Source organism: Hyperolius riggenbachi, chromosome 1 (genome assembly GCF_040937935.1).
Source record: "Hyperolius riggenbachi isolate aHypRig1 chromosome 1, aHypRig1.pri, whole genome shotgun sequence".
NCBI classification, from domain to species: Eukaryota; Metazoa; Chordata; class Amphibia; order Anura; family Hyperoliidae; genus Hyperolius; species Hyperolius riggenbachi.
In genome coordinates, this window is record NC_090646.1 from 668,636,477 (window position 1) to 668,654,732 (window position 18,256).

Consider the following 18,256-nt stretch of genomic DNA (forward strand, 5'->3'; position numbering starts at 1 on the left):
TTTTCACTGCAGCAGAGAGTAGTACAATCTGGCTTACCAGCAAATGTAATCATTGCTGGCAGAGGAAAAACTCTCTGCTTATGTCTTCACTTTGCCCTTCTCCCTCCATCGCTGTGGCAACAGCTGAGTCAATTCCGCAGAGGGAGGGAGCAGAGTGAAGACACAGGCAGAGAGTGTCTCCTGGCTGGCAATGATTAAATTTGCCAATGTGACAGAGATAAGCAAACTTGTATTGCTCTTTGCAGTGAAAATAAAGGTTTAAACACAGGGAAGGCTTGGAAATGCGTCCAAATGTTTCAAATGTAAGAGTAGTTACTACGTTTTTAATTTTGGGAGTATAATCATTATAATTATTCACTGACTTTGTTTTTTTACAGGAAATTAAGATGTTCGTACATAAATGATTTAGATGCAGAACTGTAGTACGACCCTGTGAGCAACATGGTAATGGTGGTCTACGTTGTTGATGAAAATGTTGATAAACTGAAGGTTGTTTACTGAGCTGGACCAAAGTAGCAAGCATTGGGCCATAATGCCTCACTACAATGGCTGACAAGGCATAGAAGCCATGATCAGAGGTGGACTCCAGAAGTTAGATACTATAAGTAGCCTTTGTTAGCTACCTTAGTAGCCTTTGAAGAGTCTAGAAGCTTCCCAGGTTCTTCTCCAGGTTCTAGCTGAGTCCCTCTAAACATATTTGACCCAGCGGGTTCTGGCCAGGAGATAAAAAGGTACCCAGTGCAGGAGAAGGATCCAGAAAACCTCTGGACTATCGAGAGCAGTGATGGCTAACCTTGGCACTCCAGCTGTGGTGGAACTCCAAGTCCCATGAGGCATTGCAATACTCTGACAGCTCTAAGCATAACTCGGGGAGGCAGAGGCATGGTCGGATTTGTAGTTTTGTCACAGTTGGAGTGCCAAGGTTAGCCACCACTGATCTAGAGGCTTCACAAATGAGGGAAGTATCTAACTTTGTTATGTTAGGTGACTTCGTGACTGCTAAAAGCTCATCGGTGACAATAAAACATATCACCTTTAGCAAGCTGGAGTCACCGATTTCCAGAAAATGACACCCCTCAAGGCACAAATGAAAGCACCCCTAAAGACTGGTTTTGTTGGCCTATATAGATGCTGCTTGAAAGACACCAACAGTGTGAAACGGGTCAAAAGGATAAATCAGAGGCTCAGCACACAAAGCATTTTGTTGAATTTTAATCATTTTTATTTGCATATCTAAACAGCCTAGGCTAAGCATCACTATGAGGGTGGGGCTAATACCAACATACAGCAATATCTAGACGTAGGAAGTGTTTTGGATAATGAAACCAGTAAAATGACCATAAAAGTGAGTATTCTTTATAATTTACTGCATTCTGCTATATGTCACTACAGGCCCTCTTTGGAGCGGTCTCTTGCCGACCTGCAGTAGTGGCCATAAAGCGGCGTCTATCCTCAGGAGGGAATGGCGGATAATCGGCGGTGACCTCATCGCTAGGCCTGGCACATCACGGGTTAACCCTCCGGCGTCCCGGGCATATTACTCATCCTGGCTCCTCTCTTCCTCTCGCCCTATCCCTCGTCCATTAGTAGCCCCCGTCCCATGTAATGGATCTGGAGGGTAATCAGATGCCTGCGACTCCTCAGACGGCCCCCGCTGGATGGATGGCCGAGCTTCGCAAGATACAAAACTGCTTTTTTTTTATTTTAATCCTTCTGGCCAAATCCCGGGCCTATTAGCTGCAGCTTCTACCTTCGCTTCCTGTCCAGAAAATGTTTAATGCAGCAGCAATTAGAGGAATGATAAATAGCAAGCGGCCAGCACTCCTGGCATCTCAACCTGTAATCTGCTTATGTTTCAAAACTGCCATTTGTTTCGTGGCCCCACCCCCCTTCCTTCCTCCTTCCCCAACAACTCTATCAATCCCGATCATTAACCCTTCCCTGGACCAGGAACCACATAGGAACTGTCCATAGGAAACATATGGTGCCCATACACGATACAATAAAAACGTTCGATTTTCCAGTTTATTCGATCTAAATGATCAAATCGAATGAAAGTTGAAAATATTTTTTTTTTTTCGATCAAGAAATTCGAACGATTATCCCGTTTTTTTTCGAGAAAAATCTGATCGCACATGTTGGAAAAATCTTTATATTCGATCTAACGGAATAATCAAACTAAATTATCTAATCGAAAATAAATGAAAAATTGTACCATATATGGCCACCTTTAGTTTCAAATTCTATTGCATTGGGCGTATTGACAACGTAAAAATAAAGTTAACAGCCAATGTTATCAATCTTAAGGTGGCCACACACTATACAATTTTTTAAATATCTGTTCAATTTAAGAATTGCAATCAATTTTTCTAACTGATTGTAACATTTCAAAAATCTGACCAATGTACCACACACACATGTTCAATTATTTCCCAATTATGATAAAAATGATTGGAAACTCTGAGAAAATTGCTAGGGTGTGTATATTAATAGGTTGGCAATCCAACACACACCATACAATCTTTAGAGAAATTGAAGAAAAATTTTCAGCATTCCGGATCGATAAAAAAAAAAAAAAAAAGAAATCTGATTGGATTTTTCAGTCGAATGAAAAAAAAGCTTTCGATTTATTTGGGAGATCCGATCATATTTATCAAATTGCCGTAAAATCGGATCATTTTATTGTATCGTGTGTGGCCTTATTTATAAAGATTATGCATTGAAAGAAGAACATTATAACAACAATGTAACGTTACAGACATGAAATCAAGGTGGTTCAAGTATCAGACTCGTTTATCTGACGTTAGGTAGTTTTATGGTATAGTGCTCAGCAGACATTGTACCAATCACCCCTCCTCTGGAATGCCTTCCCACAACATCCGTCACTCTCCAACCTTTGATATTTTTAAACGCTTCCTCAAAACTCACATTTTCCGACAAGCATACGCTCTACCTTAGGCCACTCCCCTTTGTCCTAAGGCCAAGTTTCATTCCTACTAGATACCCTAAAACACACTGTCTCTATATGTTTATTGTATACTACCCCACACCTTGTTCCCCCAGTGGTGTAGCTAAGGAGCTTGGGGCCCCAGTGTGAATTTCACATGGGGCCCCAAGCACTCTATTGATATGGAGCCCCAAAACCTACCAAGGACAGCTGCAGTGTCTGAGAGGAGTAATCAGAGTAAGGAAACAGTGTGCTAAGGATTACCACTATGCAATGCACATATAGAGGTGTTAATTACCTGCAAGTGGGCCGACACTGTACACTGGGACCTAGTCGCGGGCCAACCTCAATGTCTACTGGCCACCTTCCTCCCTTATAAAGATCCCAGGTGTCTAATGACCCCCCTCCCCCCTCCAACCCCTACACAGTTCCCTGGTGTATAGAGGTCCCCACTCTCCCCTATGCAGTGCCCTTGTGTCTAGTGGTCCCTCCTCCCTCCCCTATACAGTTCCCTGGTGTCTAATGGCCCCCCTCCAACTCCTACACAGTTTCCTGGTGTCTACTGGTCCTCCCTCCCCTATACAGTTCCCCGGTGTCTAGTGGCCTCCTCCCTCCCCTATACAGTTCCCTGGTGTCTAGTGGTCCTCCCTCCCCCATACAGTTCCCTGGTGCCTAGAGGCCCCCACCCTCCCCTATACAGTTCCCTGGTGCCTAGAGGCCCCCACCTTCCCCTATACAGTTCCCTGGTGTGTAGTGGTCCTCCCTCCCCTATACAGTTCCCTGATGTCTAGTGGTCCTCCCTCCCCTATACAGTTCCCTGGTGTCTAGTGGTCCTCCCTCCCCTATACAGTTCCCTGGTGTTGAGTGCTTTTCCCTTACCTCCACTTATGGCTTCCATGATGATCTAGGACTTCACCTCCAATATAGCTTCCCTGGTGTCTAGAGAGGGCCAAACATAATGCAAAGTGGGTAAACCACTTGAGGGCCACATTTAATGGCTCCGACTGAGCGCCAGATTTGACATGTATGCTTTAGACTGTAAGCTCACAAGGCCAGGGATTCTTTCACCCTTTTGTGTCTTGGAATTTATATATTTTATTCATTGTGCTACTTTTATCACTGTCATTACCGATTCTGTATTTTGTATATTGGTGTACACAGTGTATAGTCTGCATTACTATGTACCCCATGCTTGTTTCTTACTTTGTACAGCGCCACGGAATATGTTGGCGCTTTATAAATCAATAACGATAATAATAGTAGCGTGTGGTGTCCATGTCAAACAGACATATGCAGCAGTGAGTAGCAGCTTGGGGATACGTGAGAGATTTGCTCATGGGTACCACACTTTATGATAATGATCTACACCACAGGTGTCAAACACAAGGCACGCAGGACGGATGCATTCTGAGCTTCAAATGAGTATCACTGTAAGCACTAAAAGAAGGACAGTGCACGGCCTTCCTGTCCGGAGGAGCCCACTGGTGACATTGCTTGTGGTTGACACATTGTAAGTTTAAGGTGGTATGCAGGCACAACCCCTGGGAACCCTCAGCATGGTTGCATCACAGTTGAAACCATGTGTAAGCATGAGGAGGCGGGGCTTGGTGCGGTTCACAGGAAGTATGTGGCAAGCAAACTCAATCTGCTAACAGGAAACTAGTTGGGGTTAGTAGGCTTGTATGGGTAGACGCACAGCTGTTCAAAAGAAACTTTAAATTCAAAAGTTCCGTTCCCAATGTGATACTTATTACGCTTAATCAACATTTCATAATTTGCCTGGAATAATTATGCATTCGGTCGGGCTTTAAATAGGCGAGACTAATGAAGGTGATAAAGGGGGTGTAGCCCTATCAGAACACCGAGACATTAACCCTTTGTACACTCAGAACAACATGCACACTGGCGCCAAGACATGCAAAAGTTGCTTTCATCCGATAAAAGTACTTTGGACCACTGAGCAACAGTCCAGTGCTGCTTCTCTGTAGCCCAGGTCAGGCGCTTCTGCCGCTGTTTCTGGTACAAAAGTGCCTTGACCTGGGGAATGCGGCACCTGTAGCCCATTTCCTGCACACGCCTGTACACGGTGGCTCTGGATGTTTCTACTCCAGACTCAGTCCACTGCTTCCGCAGGTCCCCCAAGGTCTGGAATTGGTCCTTCTCCACAATCTTCTTCAGGGTCCACTCACCTCTTCTCTTTGTGCAGCATTTTCCGCCACACTTTTTCCTTCCCACTGAGGTGCCTTGATACAGCACTCGGGGAACAGCCTATTCGTTCAGAAATTTCTTTCTGTGTCTTACCCTCTTGCTTAAGGGTGTCAATGATGGCCTTCTGGACAGCAGTCATGTCGGCAGTCTTACCCATGATTGCGGTTTTGAGTAATGAACCAGGCTGGGAGATTTTAAAAGCCTCAGGAATCTTTTGCAGGTGTTTAGAGTTAATTAGTTGATTCAGATGATTAGGTTAATAGCTCGTTTAGAGAACCTTTTCATGATATGCTAATTTTTTGAGATAGGAATTTGGGGTTTTCATGAGCTGTATGCCAAAATCATCAATATTAAAACAATACAAGGCTTGAACTACTTCAGTTGTGTGTAATGAATCTAAAATATATGAAAGTCTAATGTTTATCAGTACATTACAGAAAATAATGAACTTTATCACAATATGCTAATTTTTTGAGAAGATCCTGTACATCACTGGCTCAAACTCACTCAATCCGCATAACAAATCCTTCCTAATGTGAAGAGATGTGCGTAGCCACTTTATAAGAAAAAATAGAAAAAAAATACTATTAGTGTGAAGCCTGGGTCTTTACAGGTTGGAATATTGTCCTGTAAATCAGAAGAGTTGCAACAGTCAATACAGACTAAATCAAAACAATGGCAGCTTAATTAGCTCATGAACAGCATCTGCTATTCATTGATATGCTATTAAGTAGAGTTGTGGAGTCGGTACAAAAATCATCTGACTGTGACTAATCAGTTTATGAAACCACTAACTCCAGGTACCCAAAACTGCTCCAACTCCTTGACTCCCACTCGACAGCCCAGCTATTCAGGCAACCTAGTAAAAGTTGAGGCTGAATAGAGGGATCCCTAGAAAAATCCCCAAGTAAGAGCTGCTCCAACACTATGGAACTCCCTACCTCCACCCATAGGGCAGCCCCCTCCTTCAACATCTTCAAGAAGGTCCTCAAAACTCACCTTTTCACTCTGGCCTACCACCCCTCACAAGTGCTCTAAACTCGCAGCTGGACACTGGTCCCCTACCTTTCATGTCCCTACCTCTCCCTCTAGATTGTAAGCCTTTGGGCAGGGTCCTCCTCCTTTTGTGTCCTACCTGATCTTGCACCTCCATTACTGTGCACCCATGCTATGCATCTGAGTGAACCTAATCTCCATGCTCCCCTCCAGTGACTGACTAAGCATTACCTTGTACTCATACTGTGCTGTGTGATCTCCGCGCTCCCATCCAGTGACTAAGCATTACCTTGTACTCATACTGTGCTGTGTGATCTCCATGCTCCCCTCCAGTGACTAACCATTACCTTGTACTCATACTGTGCTGTGTGATCTCCATGCTCCCCTCCAGTGACTAAGCATTACCTTGTACTCATACTGTGCTGCGTGATCTCCATGTCCCCATCCAGTGACTAAGCATTACCTTGTACTCATACTGTGCTGTGTGATCTCCATGCTCCATCCAGTGACTAAGCATTACCTGGTACTCATACTGTGCTGTGTGATCTCCATGCTCCCCTCCAGTGACTAACCATTACCTTGTACTCATACTGTGCTGTGTGATCTCCATGCTCCCCTCCAGTGACTAAGCATTACCTTGTACTCATACTGTGCTGCGTGATCTCCATGTCCCCATCCAGTGACTAAGCATTACCTTGTACTCATACTGTGCTGTGTGATCTCCATGCTCCATCCAGTGACTAAGCATTACCTGGTACTCATACTGTGCTGTGTGATCTGGTTTTCTTGTATTCCTGTATTGTCATATTGCTGTATTGTCACCCCTAAATATTGTCTGTAACCTAAACTAATGTCCAGCGCTGCGTAATATGTTGGCGCTTTATAAATACAATAAATAAAATAATAAATAAGTACAAATCACCTTTTATTTCACTTTAAGCCTGTATGGGTAGGCGCACAGCTGTTCAAAAGAAACTTTAAATGGAAAAGTTCCATTCCCAATGTGATACTTATCATTTAAGCTTAATCAACATGACTGCTTTCATAATTTGCCTGGATTAATTATGCATTCGGTCAGGCTTTAAATAGGCGAGACTAATGAAGGTGACAAAGGGGGTGTGGCCCTATCAGAAGACCGTGACATTAACCCTTTGCACACTCAGAACGATATGCACACTGGCGTCTCGCACAAGTGATGCCAGCATAGGCAGTATCCCTGTATGTATGCAGTCATGTGATTTACCTTGCCCATCATAGCACATCAAAATTCTTCACCAGTGATGAGCGAGAATGTCAATATCCTTTTCACAGGAATTTTTGCGAAAATAAAGAAAAACTCAATTTTTAAGTGAAAATCTAATAGAAAAACTTTTTGAGAGTTCTAAGAAAAAACTTTCACAGATTTTGCAGCCCTATTTTCATTGGAATCAGCACAATTGTGAAAATATGTTCACAGACAGCCAAAAAGAGCAAGCGTTTATACTCAGAGGCTCGTCTGTTGCCTGATTGGTTGATAGTGATGAGGTTCCTGGGTCAGTAGTATTTCATGGAATTATGGGAGTCCTAATATGGAGTGAAAGGAAATTACTTCCTGTTTTTTTTCCATTAGTAGGCACATTTAAAATATGGCCCTTATTTTCGAAAAAGAAAAATTGTGTTTTCAAGTTACTCTTTTATATTTGTTTTTAGTGACCATATTACAAAGGTTTTTTTTAATCAAAAATAGCATTTTCGATGTGAAAATGACTGGCCAATATTGGAGCTCAATACTTCTCTTCACCCTTACGCAAGAGGACCTTCCATAATGCACACCTTGTACCGCCTACATCTGATATAGAATACTGCTGCCAGACTGTTAACCAATCAACCCCGCCACTGCCACATAACGCCAGTCCTACACCGGTTCTAATAATCTAGTCAGACCCAGAGTCCTCCTGGAAACTTTTGGTCCCAGAGCCTTCTGTCATGCTGTTCCTACGTTATGGAACTCCTTACCACAGCAGATCAGGTCAGCTCCATCTCTGGACGTGTTTAAAGAGAATCTGTATTGTTAAAATCGCACAAAAGTAAACATACCAGTGCGTTAGGGGACATATCCTATTACCCTCTGACACAATTTCGCCGCTCCTCGCCGCATTAAAAGTGGTTAAAAACAGTTTTAAAAAGTTTGTTTATAAACAAACAAAATGGCCACCAAAACAGGAAGTGGGTTGATGTACAGTATGTCCACACATATAAAATACATCCATACACAAGTAGGCTGTATACAGCATTCCTTTTGAATCTCAAGAGATCATTTGTGTGTTTCTTTCACTCTGTTCTCATGTACTGAAGTTTCAGGCTGCTCTTTTCTTCCTGCAAACAGCTTTGCCCTTGTTTGTAATTCCTCAGTATGTGAAAGCCCAGCCAGCTCAGAGGATGATTTATCCAGCTTGTAAAAGATAAGAGAGAAGAGAGAAGCTGCTCTAATCCTAAATAACACACAGGCAGTGTGCATACAGGGGCCTGGAAGGGGGAGTTCATAGCAGAACCACAACACTTAAGAACTTGGCAGCCTTCCAGACACAGGCTGACAAGTCTGACAAGAGAGAGATACATTGATTTATTACAGAGACTGTGACAGTAGAAAGTGCTGCAGTTAGCCAGAACACATTAGAATAGCTTTTTGAACTTGTAGGATGATAAAAAACAGGATGCAATTTTTGTTACGGAGTCTCTTTAAATCCAGACTGAAAACCCACCTGTTCAGTTTGGCATTTGCAGAAATATAACTTTTGTTGTGTGAATACTTCATCCCACTACCAACTACTGAATCTGAGAGAGCCTAAGCGCTTTGAGCTCTATGGGAGAAAAGCGCTACAGAAAGGTTATTGTTATCTAAGGCAATCTTAGGGGGTAGCCAATGACTGATGCCATTTATTGTGATACTCAAGGGCTTAAGTTATCTATATATATAAAATCGGATGTATGTGTGTGTGTGTGTGTGTGTGTATGTGTGTGTGTGTGTGTGTATGTGCCGCGATCACGCAAAAACGGTTTGACCGATTTAAACGAAACTTGGTATGCAGATCCCTTACTACCTGGGATGATATGTTCTGGGTGTCTCGCGGCCCCCCTGCACACCTGGGCGGAGCTACAAACAGCCAATCAGATTCCACCCATTCAAGTCAATGGAAAAAATGTAAAAGGCTGCCATTCTCACAGTAATCAAGCCAGAGTCCCCACACTTGGCACAGTTGGTCACTTCGTGACCGAGGTTACAATTCCAGGAAAAGTGGGTGGAGCATAAAACAGCCAATCAAATTTCAGCCATTAATTTTAAATGGGAAAATCTTAACTGCAGCCATTCTTACACTCGCAGGGTTTTCAAACTTGGCACACTTGGTCACTGGATGACTGGGATTAATATTCAGGAAAGTGGGTGGAGCCTACAACAGCCAATCAAAATTCACCTATTGATTTTCAAGGGGAATATTTAAACTGCTGCTATTCTTACACTTTTAATGGCAGAGGCTTCAAACTTGCTACAGTCGGTCATTGGGTGACTGGGGTCCAAATTCACTAAAGAGGCGGGGCCACATATAGCCAATCAGATTTCCTTGGTGGATAAACTGCTTCCATTCACACAAATTTGATGTCAGGAACCTGAAAGCTCACAAACTTGGTCATTGAGTGACTGTGTGTCAAGGTTACAAAAAGTGGGCGGAGCCAAAACAACTTTTACTGGGAAAATATAAACTGCAGCCATTCTTACACTGTTAATGGCAGGGTTCTCAAACTTTGCACAGTTGGTCATTGGTTGACAGATTAAGATTTTGGAAGGTGGGTGGAGCCTACAACAGCCAATAAAAATTCACCTTTTGATTTTCAAAGGGAATATTTCATCTGCTACCATTCTCTTATACTGGTAATAGCAGATGCCTCAAACCTGGTACAGTTGGTCACTGGGTGACTAGGGTTCAAATTCAGGAAGAGGGCGGAACCGCAAACAGCCAGATTTGTTTATTTTTCAATGGGAATATAGAAAGTATTGATACCAAGGACCCCAAAGCTGATAAACTTGATAACTGAGTGACTGTCAAGGTTAGAAAAAGAGGGCGGTTCCAACAACTTCATTTTTTACGTTGCAGGGTTCCCAAACTTTACACAATTGGCCACTGGGTGACTGGGATGAATATTCAGAAATGTGGGTGGAGCCTACAACAGTCAATCAAAATGTACCTATTGATTTTCAAGGGGAATAGTCATGTTGCTGCCATTCTTACACTGTTAGTGGCAGAGGCCTCAAACCTGATACAGTCAGTCATTGGGTGACAAGGGTCCAAATTCACTAAAGGGGTGGAGCCACAAACAACCAATCAGATTTGTTAGATTGATTTCAGCCATTCTGTTATTGGCAGGGTTCTCAAACGTGACACACTTGGCCACTGGGTGACTGGGACTAATATTCAGAAAAGTGAGTGGAGCCCACAGCAGCCAATCAAAATTCACCTTTTGATTTTCAAGGGGAATATTTACATTGCTGCCATTCATGCACTCTTAATGGCAGAGGCCTAACATCTGTTACAGTCAGTCACTGGGAGAATGGGGTTTAAATTCTGAAGGGAGCAGGCCAAAAACAGCCAATCAGATTTATTTAATTTCAATGGTAAAATGCAAATTATTGATGCCAAAGACCCCAAAGCTCATAAACTTGGTCATTAAGTGACTGTATGTCAAGATTAGAATAGTGGACGGAGCCAAAAACAACTAACTTTTTACATGGGGAAATGTAAACTGCAGCTTTTCTTACACTGTTAATGGCAGGGTTCTCAAACTTCACACAGTTGGTCACTGGGTGACTAGGATTAACATTCAGAAAAGTAGGTGGAGCCTAAAAGAGCCAATCAAAATTCACCTATTGATTTTCAAGGGGAATATTGAAATTGCAGCCATTCTTACACTGTTAATGGCAGAGGCCTCAAACCTGCTACAGTCAGTCGTTAAGTGTTTGGGGTTCAAATTTAGTAAAGGGGCGAAGCCAAAAACAGCCAGATTTCTTTGCTGGATAAACTGCTTCCATTAGCACAATTTTGATGCCAGGAACCCAAAAGCTCACAAACTTGGTCATTGAGTAGTGACTGTGTGTCAAGGTTACAAAAAGTGGGTGGAGTTAAAAACAGATTTTTCTGGTAAATTGTAAACTGCCGAGGACCCCAAAACTCACAAACTTGGGCATTGAGTAGTGACTTTGTGTCCAGGTTACAAAAAGTGGGCGGAGACGAAAACAATTTTCACTGGGAAAGTGTAAACTGCAGCCTTTCTTACACTGTTTATTTCAGGGTTCCCAAACTTTGCCCAGATGGTCACTGTGTGACTGAGATTAATATTCAGGGAAGTGGGTGGAGCCTATAATAGCCAATCAAAATTCACCTGTTGCTTTTCAAGTGGAATATTTAAATTGCTGCCATTTTTACACTGTTAATAGCAGATGCTTCAAACCTGCTACAGTTGGTCATTGGGTGACTGGGGTTCAAATGCTGGAGAGGGGCGGAGCCACAAACAGCCTATCTGATTTGTTTAATTTCTATGGGAATTTACAAATTATTGATGCCAAGGACCCCAAAGCTCACAAACTTGGTCATTGAGTGTTTGTGTGTTAGGGTTAGAAAGTGGGCGGAGCCAACACCAGTCAAATACATACCCGGGCAACGCCGGGTCATCAGTGGGTGGAGACAAATACAAATTTCATTGGGAAAATGTAAACTGCAGCCATTCTTACACTGTTAATGGTAGGGTTTTTAAACTTTGCACAGTTGGTCATTGGGTGACTGGGATTAATATTCAGAAAAGTGGTGGAGCCTACAAAAGTGAATCAAACTTCACCTGTTGCTTTTCAAGGGGAATATTTAATTGCTACCATTCGTGAACTGTTAATGGCACAGGCCTCAAACCTGGTACAGTTGGTTATTGGGTGACTTGGATTCTAATTAAGAAAAGGGGGTGGAGCCACACAGCCAATCAGATTTGTTTAATTTCAATGCAGATTATTGATACCAAAGACAGCAAAGCTCACAAACTTGGTCATTGAGTGTTTGTGTGTTAGGGTTAGAAAAAGTAGGCGGAGCCAACACCAGCCAAATACATACCCGGGCAACGCCGGGCAATCAGCTAGTAATTAATAAACATGAAAGAACGCAGGGCTTGGGAAGCTCAGAAGGCCATGGATGAGTCCTGTGATCGCCCCAATACTGTCCAGCTAACCTTCCTAATCCATAGAACCTCATACATGAGATGGAATCAGAGATGGTCGCGGGTCCACCACACCACTTCAATTTAAGAATTGCAATAAATGTTTCTGACTGTTTGTAACATTTAAAAAATATGACCAATGTACCACACACCTATGTTCAATTTTGTCCCCCGTTATGATAAAAATGATTGGAAAATCAGAGAAAATTGCTAGGGAGTGTATATCAATAAATTGATAATCTAACACACACCATACAATCTTTAGAAAGATTGAAGAAAAATATCTGGCATTCCAGTTCGATTAAAATTGAAAAAAAATTGGGAAATCCGATTGGATTTTTCAGTCGAATGAAAAAAAAAAAGCTTTCGATTTTTTCGGGAGATCCGATCGTTTTTATTGAATTGCCGTAAAATCGGATCATTTTATTGTATCGTGTGTGGCCACCTCTAGGCATTATCATACAGATCATCTAACAATGAATCCACCAGCAGCATATAAATATACATTAGCAAAAGTAACTCCGAGAGACCAGTGTGCATGAGAATTGCTTCTTCACACTATATATACACAAGTGGAGCTGAAGTGTTGCACAGGACAGAAGGGAAACACAGAGGAATTCACCCTGTATGTATTTAGAGAGTTTAGCCTGCATGATTCGCCCTCATCTGTGACTAATCACAAATATAATATGATCTCTCCTCTGTGTCAGCTGGCTGCCTCAGCAGAGAAGCTAATTTGTAAGCACAGGATGTTAATAATATGTCTGCTTCTATGAAAGCAGGAAATAGACACACTGGTAATTTATTGCAGGATTTGTATCAGCTGTAACAAAGAAATGTGTTTCTGTAAAGGTTATTATGCTGTTGCTTCTCTTGTAGAGCTGAGAGGAAGTTCTGAGTTCAGGTCCGTCACCACACACAGGAGTTGATTCATAAAACTTATCTCATGATTTCTCTCTCCTTATCTGTCTTAATGCACTAATAATATCTCCTTATCTGCTTAGTTTATGGATTATCCCCTCGTATCCAGTTATGTGATGAATGGCCTCTCCTTATCTCATAACTTTCCTCTCCTTATCTGTTTATCCCAGAGATTATCTCCCCTAATCTGCGGACCCCATAATTCCCCTCCGCTTAGCCACTTATCTCATGGCGGTTCCCTCCTTATAGTTCAGGTGAGCAGTAATTAGGATGAGATAATACAACAGATAAGGTTACTCACTCAGCTCCATCACCCTCAATAGTACCATTCACAGTTGTGTTGCATCGGCAAGCATTACCTTCCATAGTTTTATTAAACTGTTTTGCTTGCTGATTTTTTTTAACCAAAAACCATGTGCGTTTTTTTTTTTTTTGCCCTATTCCGAGCAATGAAACAGGACGGGAGAAAGCAATGCACATGAAAATACACAATGCACGCGTGCGCTAAAGATAGTGTAATGCTGGGGATACACAGTACGTTTCTGTACCGTGTATCGAAGAGCTGATCCGGCCAGCTGATAATACTCAGCTGGTCTGATCAAGCCGCTCGACCCCCGCCCTCTCGATTCCCGCTGGCGGACAATGGCAGGGAATCGATCGCTGATAAGGAAGTGCCGGTGGGGATGAGCGGAAATTGATCCGCGCGGACGAGCGGGGACGCGGCTGGGGTCGATCCAGCGGCTAATCGAGAGTATTTTAGGCATAAGTGTCCCTGCAGCTCTGCGGTGTGACACAGCCCTGCACCCTGCTATGGCTAAGCCCCTTTCACACTGGAACACACCGCCAAAAACAGGACACCGCGGGATTGCGCGGTGCTCCCTGTCTGCCTTTTGGCCAAGCAGGAAGTGACATGCGCTTGCGGTCACTTCCTGTTTGCGGTATGCAGAAGCGCATGGAAGCGTATTGTTAAAATCCGCGCTGCAACATCACATTGGTGATTTTTTTTTAGACTCCACGTCGTCATAGGCTAAGATGACTTCCAGGCCGATGCAGCCCGCCGCAGAATCCGCGCGGTAACATACTTCTGACCCTGCGTCAGAGATGCAGCCAAAATGTCAAGTCTGTTGTGTCGCGCTGTAACGTCGCAGTATGAAAGTCTCCATAGACTTTCATTGCACGGCGGTGGCGTAGTGGCAGGGGCATAGCAATAGGGGGTGCAGAGGTTGCGACCGCATCGGGGCCCTTGGGCCAGAGCAGCCCCGAAGGGCTCTCCCTCAACTGCAGTATTAGCTCTCTATTGGTCCTGTGCTCATAATAATCACTTCTATAGATACTTACAATAGTGGTAATCATTAACAAACTGCTTCCCATCCCCTTCTTGTACCTCTGCCACTTTAGTTGCCATTGGCAGGTTTTGGTGCGCCATTAATATTATTATTATTATTTACTGTCATACTGCCATATCAATTGTTATGTATAGAGTGCTTGAGCGGCCCCATGTAAAACTCGCACCGGGGCCCATGGCTCCTTAGCTACGCCATTGGGTGTGGTAAAAATAACGCACCGCCCCGGTGTGAAAGGGCCCTGAAGGATAGCTGAGCTGGGGGGAGATAATTACTTACCTGGGGTACCTTTTAGCTCCTGGGAGTCTATTCCCTGGCTGCAGTTCCGCTGCCCTCCAGGTGCCGCTGTCCCCTCCGGAAGATCCCTGACTACAGCTGTGGTTGTGGGTTAATTTTTCGCCATAGTGGTCCTTGAGAACGTCTACAGTCCACAATGATATCTGCTACGGCTATGTGAATGTCAAGCTGCTAAGTGCAGTCATCGGACGGTGGTTACCAAGGGCAACCACTACACCAAAACTCTCAGATGGCTTAAGTTTTACTTTAACAAAATGTATTATTCCAAACTACTATCATTTCAGGCCACTTTGCTGAAAGACATACAGTACTTCCTTCTGAGCCTTCCAGTCGGCCTTCCCTGGAAGTGGCAGGTTTGGATCTTCCAGCTGAGCACGCAGACTCCCTTCTATCACACAATAGATATAAGAATGCCCCGATTGGAATTCAATCAGTGGTAAGAATAAGGCTGGAGCGGTAATCCCTTACCACAACAGATACGGCAAGTAGTGAGTCACCGCCGGCTGATTTCACAGCCCCGGTAAGTACTGAATAAACACCAGCAGAAGTCCCGGCAGAGGCGTCGCTACTTTCCCACGGCGTGTCGCTAAACGCTCCTTTGTGTCCCCCGGGGACTTCCAGGAAAAGTGTCACTTCATGAAAAATAACTGCAAACAAACTATGTAGATTGTTCCGGCTGCTTCATCAGGACTACGCCGCAATCAGTTGATTGGGTGTTTATGTGTGATGGAGGCATTATCCCCACATTATTCACACCTTCCTGTGTGTTTCCAGGAGCAGAGCGATCATAGGAGCGGCACAGAGAGACAGCCACAGGAGCAGAGCGGTCACAGGAGCGGCACAAAGAGACGGTCGCAGGAGCAGAGCGATCACAGGAGCGGCACAAAGAGACGGCCACCGGAGCAGAGCAATCACAGGAGGGGCACAAAGAGACGGTCGCAGGAGCAGAGCGATCACAGTAGCAGCACAGAGAGACGGCAACCGGAGCAGAGCGATCACAGGAGCGGCACAAAGAGACAGCCACAGGAGCAGAGCGGTCACAGGAGCGGCACAAAGAGACAGTCGCAGGAGTAGAGCGATCACAGGAGCGGCACAAAGAGACGGCCACCGGAGCAGAGCGGTCACAGGAAAGGCACAAAGAGACGATTGCAGGAGCAGAGCGATCAAAGTAGCGGCACACAGAGACGGCCACCGGAGCAGAGTGGTCACAAGAAGGGCACAAAGAGACGGCCGCAGGAGCAGAGCGGTCACAGGAACGGCACAGAGAGACGGCCGCAGGAGCAGAGCGATCACAGGAGCGGCACAGAGAGACGGCCACCGGAGCAGAGTGGTCACAAGAAGGGCACAAAGAGACGGCCGCAGGAGCAGAGCGGTCACAGGAGCGGCACAGAGAGACGGCCGCAGGAGCAGAGCGATCACAGGAGCGGCACAAAGAGACGGCCGCCAGAGCAGAGCGATCACAGGAGCGGCACAAAGAGACGGCCACAGGAGCAGAGTGGTCACAGGAGGGGCACAAAGAGACGGCCGCCGGAGCAGAGCGATCACAGGAGCGGCACAAAGAGACGGCCGCCGGAGCAGAGAGATCACAGGAGCAGCACAGAGAGACGGCCGCAGGAGCAGAGCGATCACAGTAGCGGCACAGAGAGACGGCCGCAGGAGCAGAGCGATCACAGGAGCGTCACAGAGAGACGGCCACAGGAGCAGAGCGATCACAGGAGCGGCACAAAGAGACAGCTGCAGGAGCAGAGCGATCACAGGAGCGGCACAAAAAGACGGCTGCAGGAGCAGACTGATCACAGGAGCGTCACAGAAAGACGGCCGCAGGAGCAGAGCAGTCACAGGAGCGGCACAAAGAGACGGCCGCCAGAGCAGAGCGATCACAGGAGCATCACAAAGAGACGGCCGCAGGAGCAGAGCGATCACAGGAGCAGCACAAAGAGACGGCCGCAGGAGCAGAGCGGTCAAAGGAGGGGCACAAAGAGACGGCCACCGGAGCAGAGCGATCACAGGAGGGGCACAAAGAGACGGCCACCAGAGCAGAGCGGTCACAGGAGCATCACAGAGAGACGGTCGCAGGAGCAGAGCGATCACAGGAGCGTCACAAAGAGATGGCCGCAGGAGCAGAGCGATCACAGGAGCGTCACAAAGAGACGGCCGCAGGAGCAGAGCGATCACAGGAGCGGCACAAAGAGACGGCCGCAGGAGCACAGCGATCACAGGAGCGGCACAAAGAGACGGCCGCTGGAGCAGAGCAATCACAGGAGCGGCACAAAGAGACGGCCGCTGGAGCAGAGCAATCACAGGAGAGGCACAAAGAGACGGCCGCCGGAGCAGAGCAATCACAGGAGCGGCACAAAGAGACGGCCGCAGGAGCAGAGCAATCACAGGAGCGGCACAAAGAGACTGCCGCAGGAGCAGAGCAATCACAGGAGCGGCACAAAGAAACAGCCACCAGAGCAGAGCGATCACAGGAGGGGCACAAAGAGACGGCCGCCGGAGCAGAGCGATCACAGGAGGGGCACAAAGAGACGGCCGCAGGAGCTGATCAGCAGAGAGATCACAGGAGGGGCAAAAAGAGATGGCTGCTAGAGCAGCGCTGTCACAGGAGCGGCACAAAGAGACAGACGCAGGAGCTGATCAGCAGAGAGATCACAGGAGGGGCAAAAAGAGATGGCTGCTAGAGCAGAGCTGTCACAGGAGCGGCACAAAGAGACAGACGCAGGAGCAGAGAGATCACAGGAGGGGCAAAAAGAGATGGCCGCAGGAGCAGACTATCACAGGAGCGGCACAAAGAGACAGACGTAGGAGCAGAGCGATCACAGGAGTGGCATAAAGAGACGGCCACAGGAGCAGAGAGATCACAGGAGCGGCGCAAAGAGACGGCCGTTGGAGCACAGTGGTCACAGGAGTGGAACAAAGAGATAGCCGCAGGAGCAGAGCAATCACAGGAGCGGCGCAAAGAGACAGCCGTTGGAGCACAGTGGTCACAGGAGCAGCACAAAGAGACGGTCGCAGGAGTAGAGCGATCACAGGAGTGGCACAAAGAGACGGCCACCGGAGCAGAGTGGTCACAGGAGCGGCACAAAGAGATGGCCGCAGGAGCAAACGGTTACAGGAGGGGCACAGAGAGACGGTCGCAGGAGCAGAGCGGTCACAGGAGGGGCACAGAGAGACGGCCACAGGAGCAGAGCGGTCACAGGAGGGGCACAAAAAGACAGGAGCAGAGCTTTCACAGGAGCAGCACAAAGAAACGGCCACCAGAGCAGAGCGGGCACAGGAGGGGCACAGAGAGATGGCCACAGGAGCCGTGCGA

At 45.9% G+C, this 18,256-nt stretch overlaps 2 protein-coding genes across 5 annotated transcripts in view; one reads left to right on the top strand and one right to left on the bottom strand.

The window, feature by feature from the left end:
* Nucleotides 1–18,256, bottom strand: part of CNTFR (ciliary neurotrophic factor receptor) — an 841,679-nt gene that overhangs the window by 600,715 nt on the left and 222,708 nt on the right. The gene's annotated exons all lie outside the window — the stretch shown is intronic.
* LOC137544131 (serine/arginine repetitive matrix protein 5-like) lies at nt 442–17,532 on the top strand. The gene is made up of 2 exons (XM_068265205.1): nt 442–489; nt 16,096–17,532. Exons 1-2 carry the CDS (start codon nt 442–444, stop codon nt 17,530–17,532), a joined length of 1,485 nt encoding a protein of 494 aa, XP_068121306.1.

Excerpts from the sequence above, each read along its gene's own strand:
- LOC137544131 (XM_068265205.1), top strand. The coding sequence starts at position 442 with ATGGTAATGGTGGTCTACGTTGTTGATGAAAATGTTGATAAACTGAAG. Across the intron at positions 490-16,095 it reads AAAATGTTGATAAACTGAAG|GAGCAGAGCGATCAAAGTAG; the intron begins GTTGTTTACTGA and ends AGACGATTGCAG.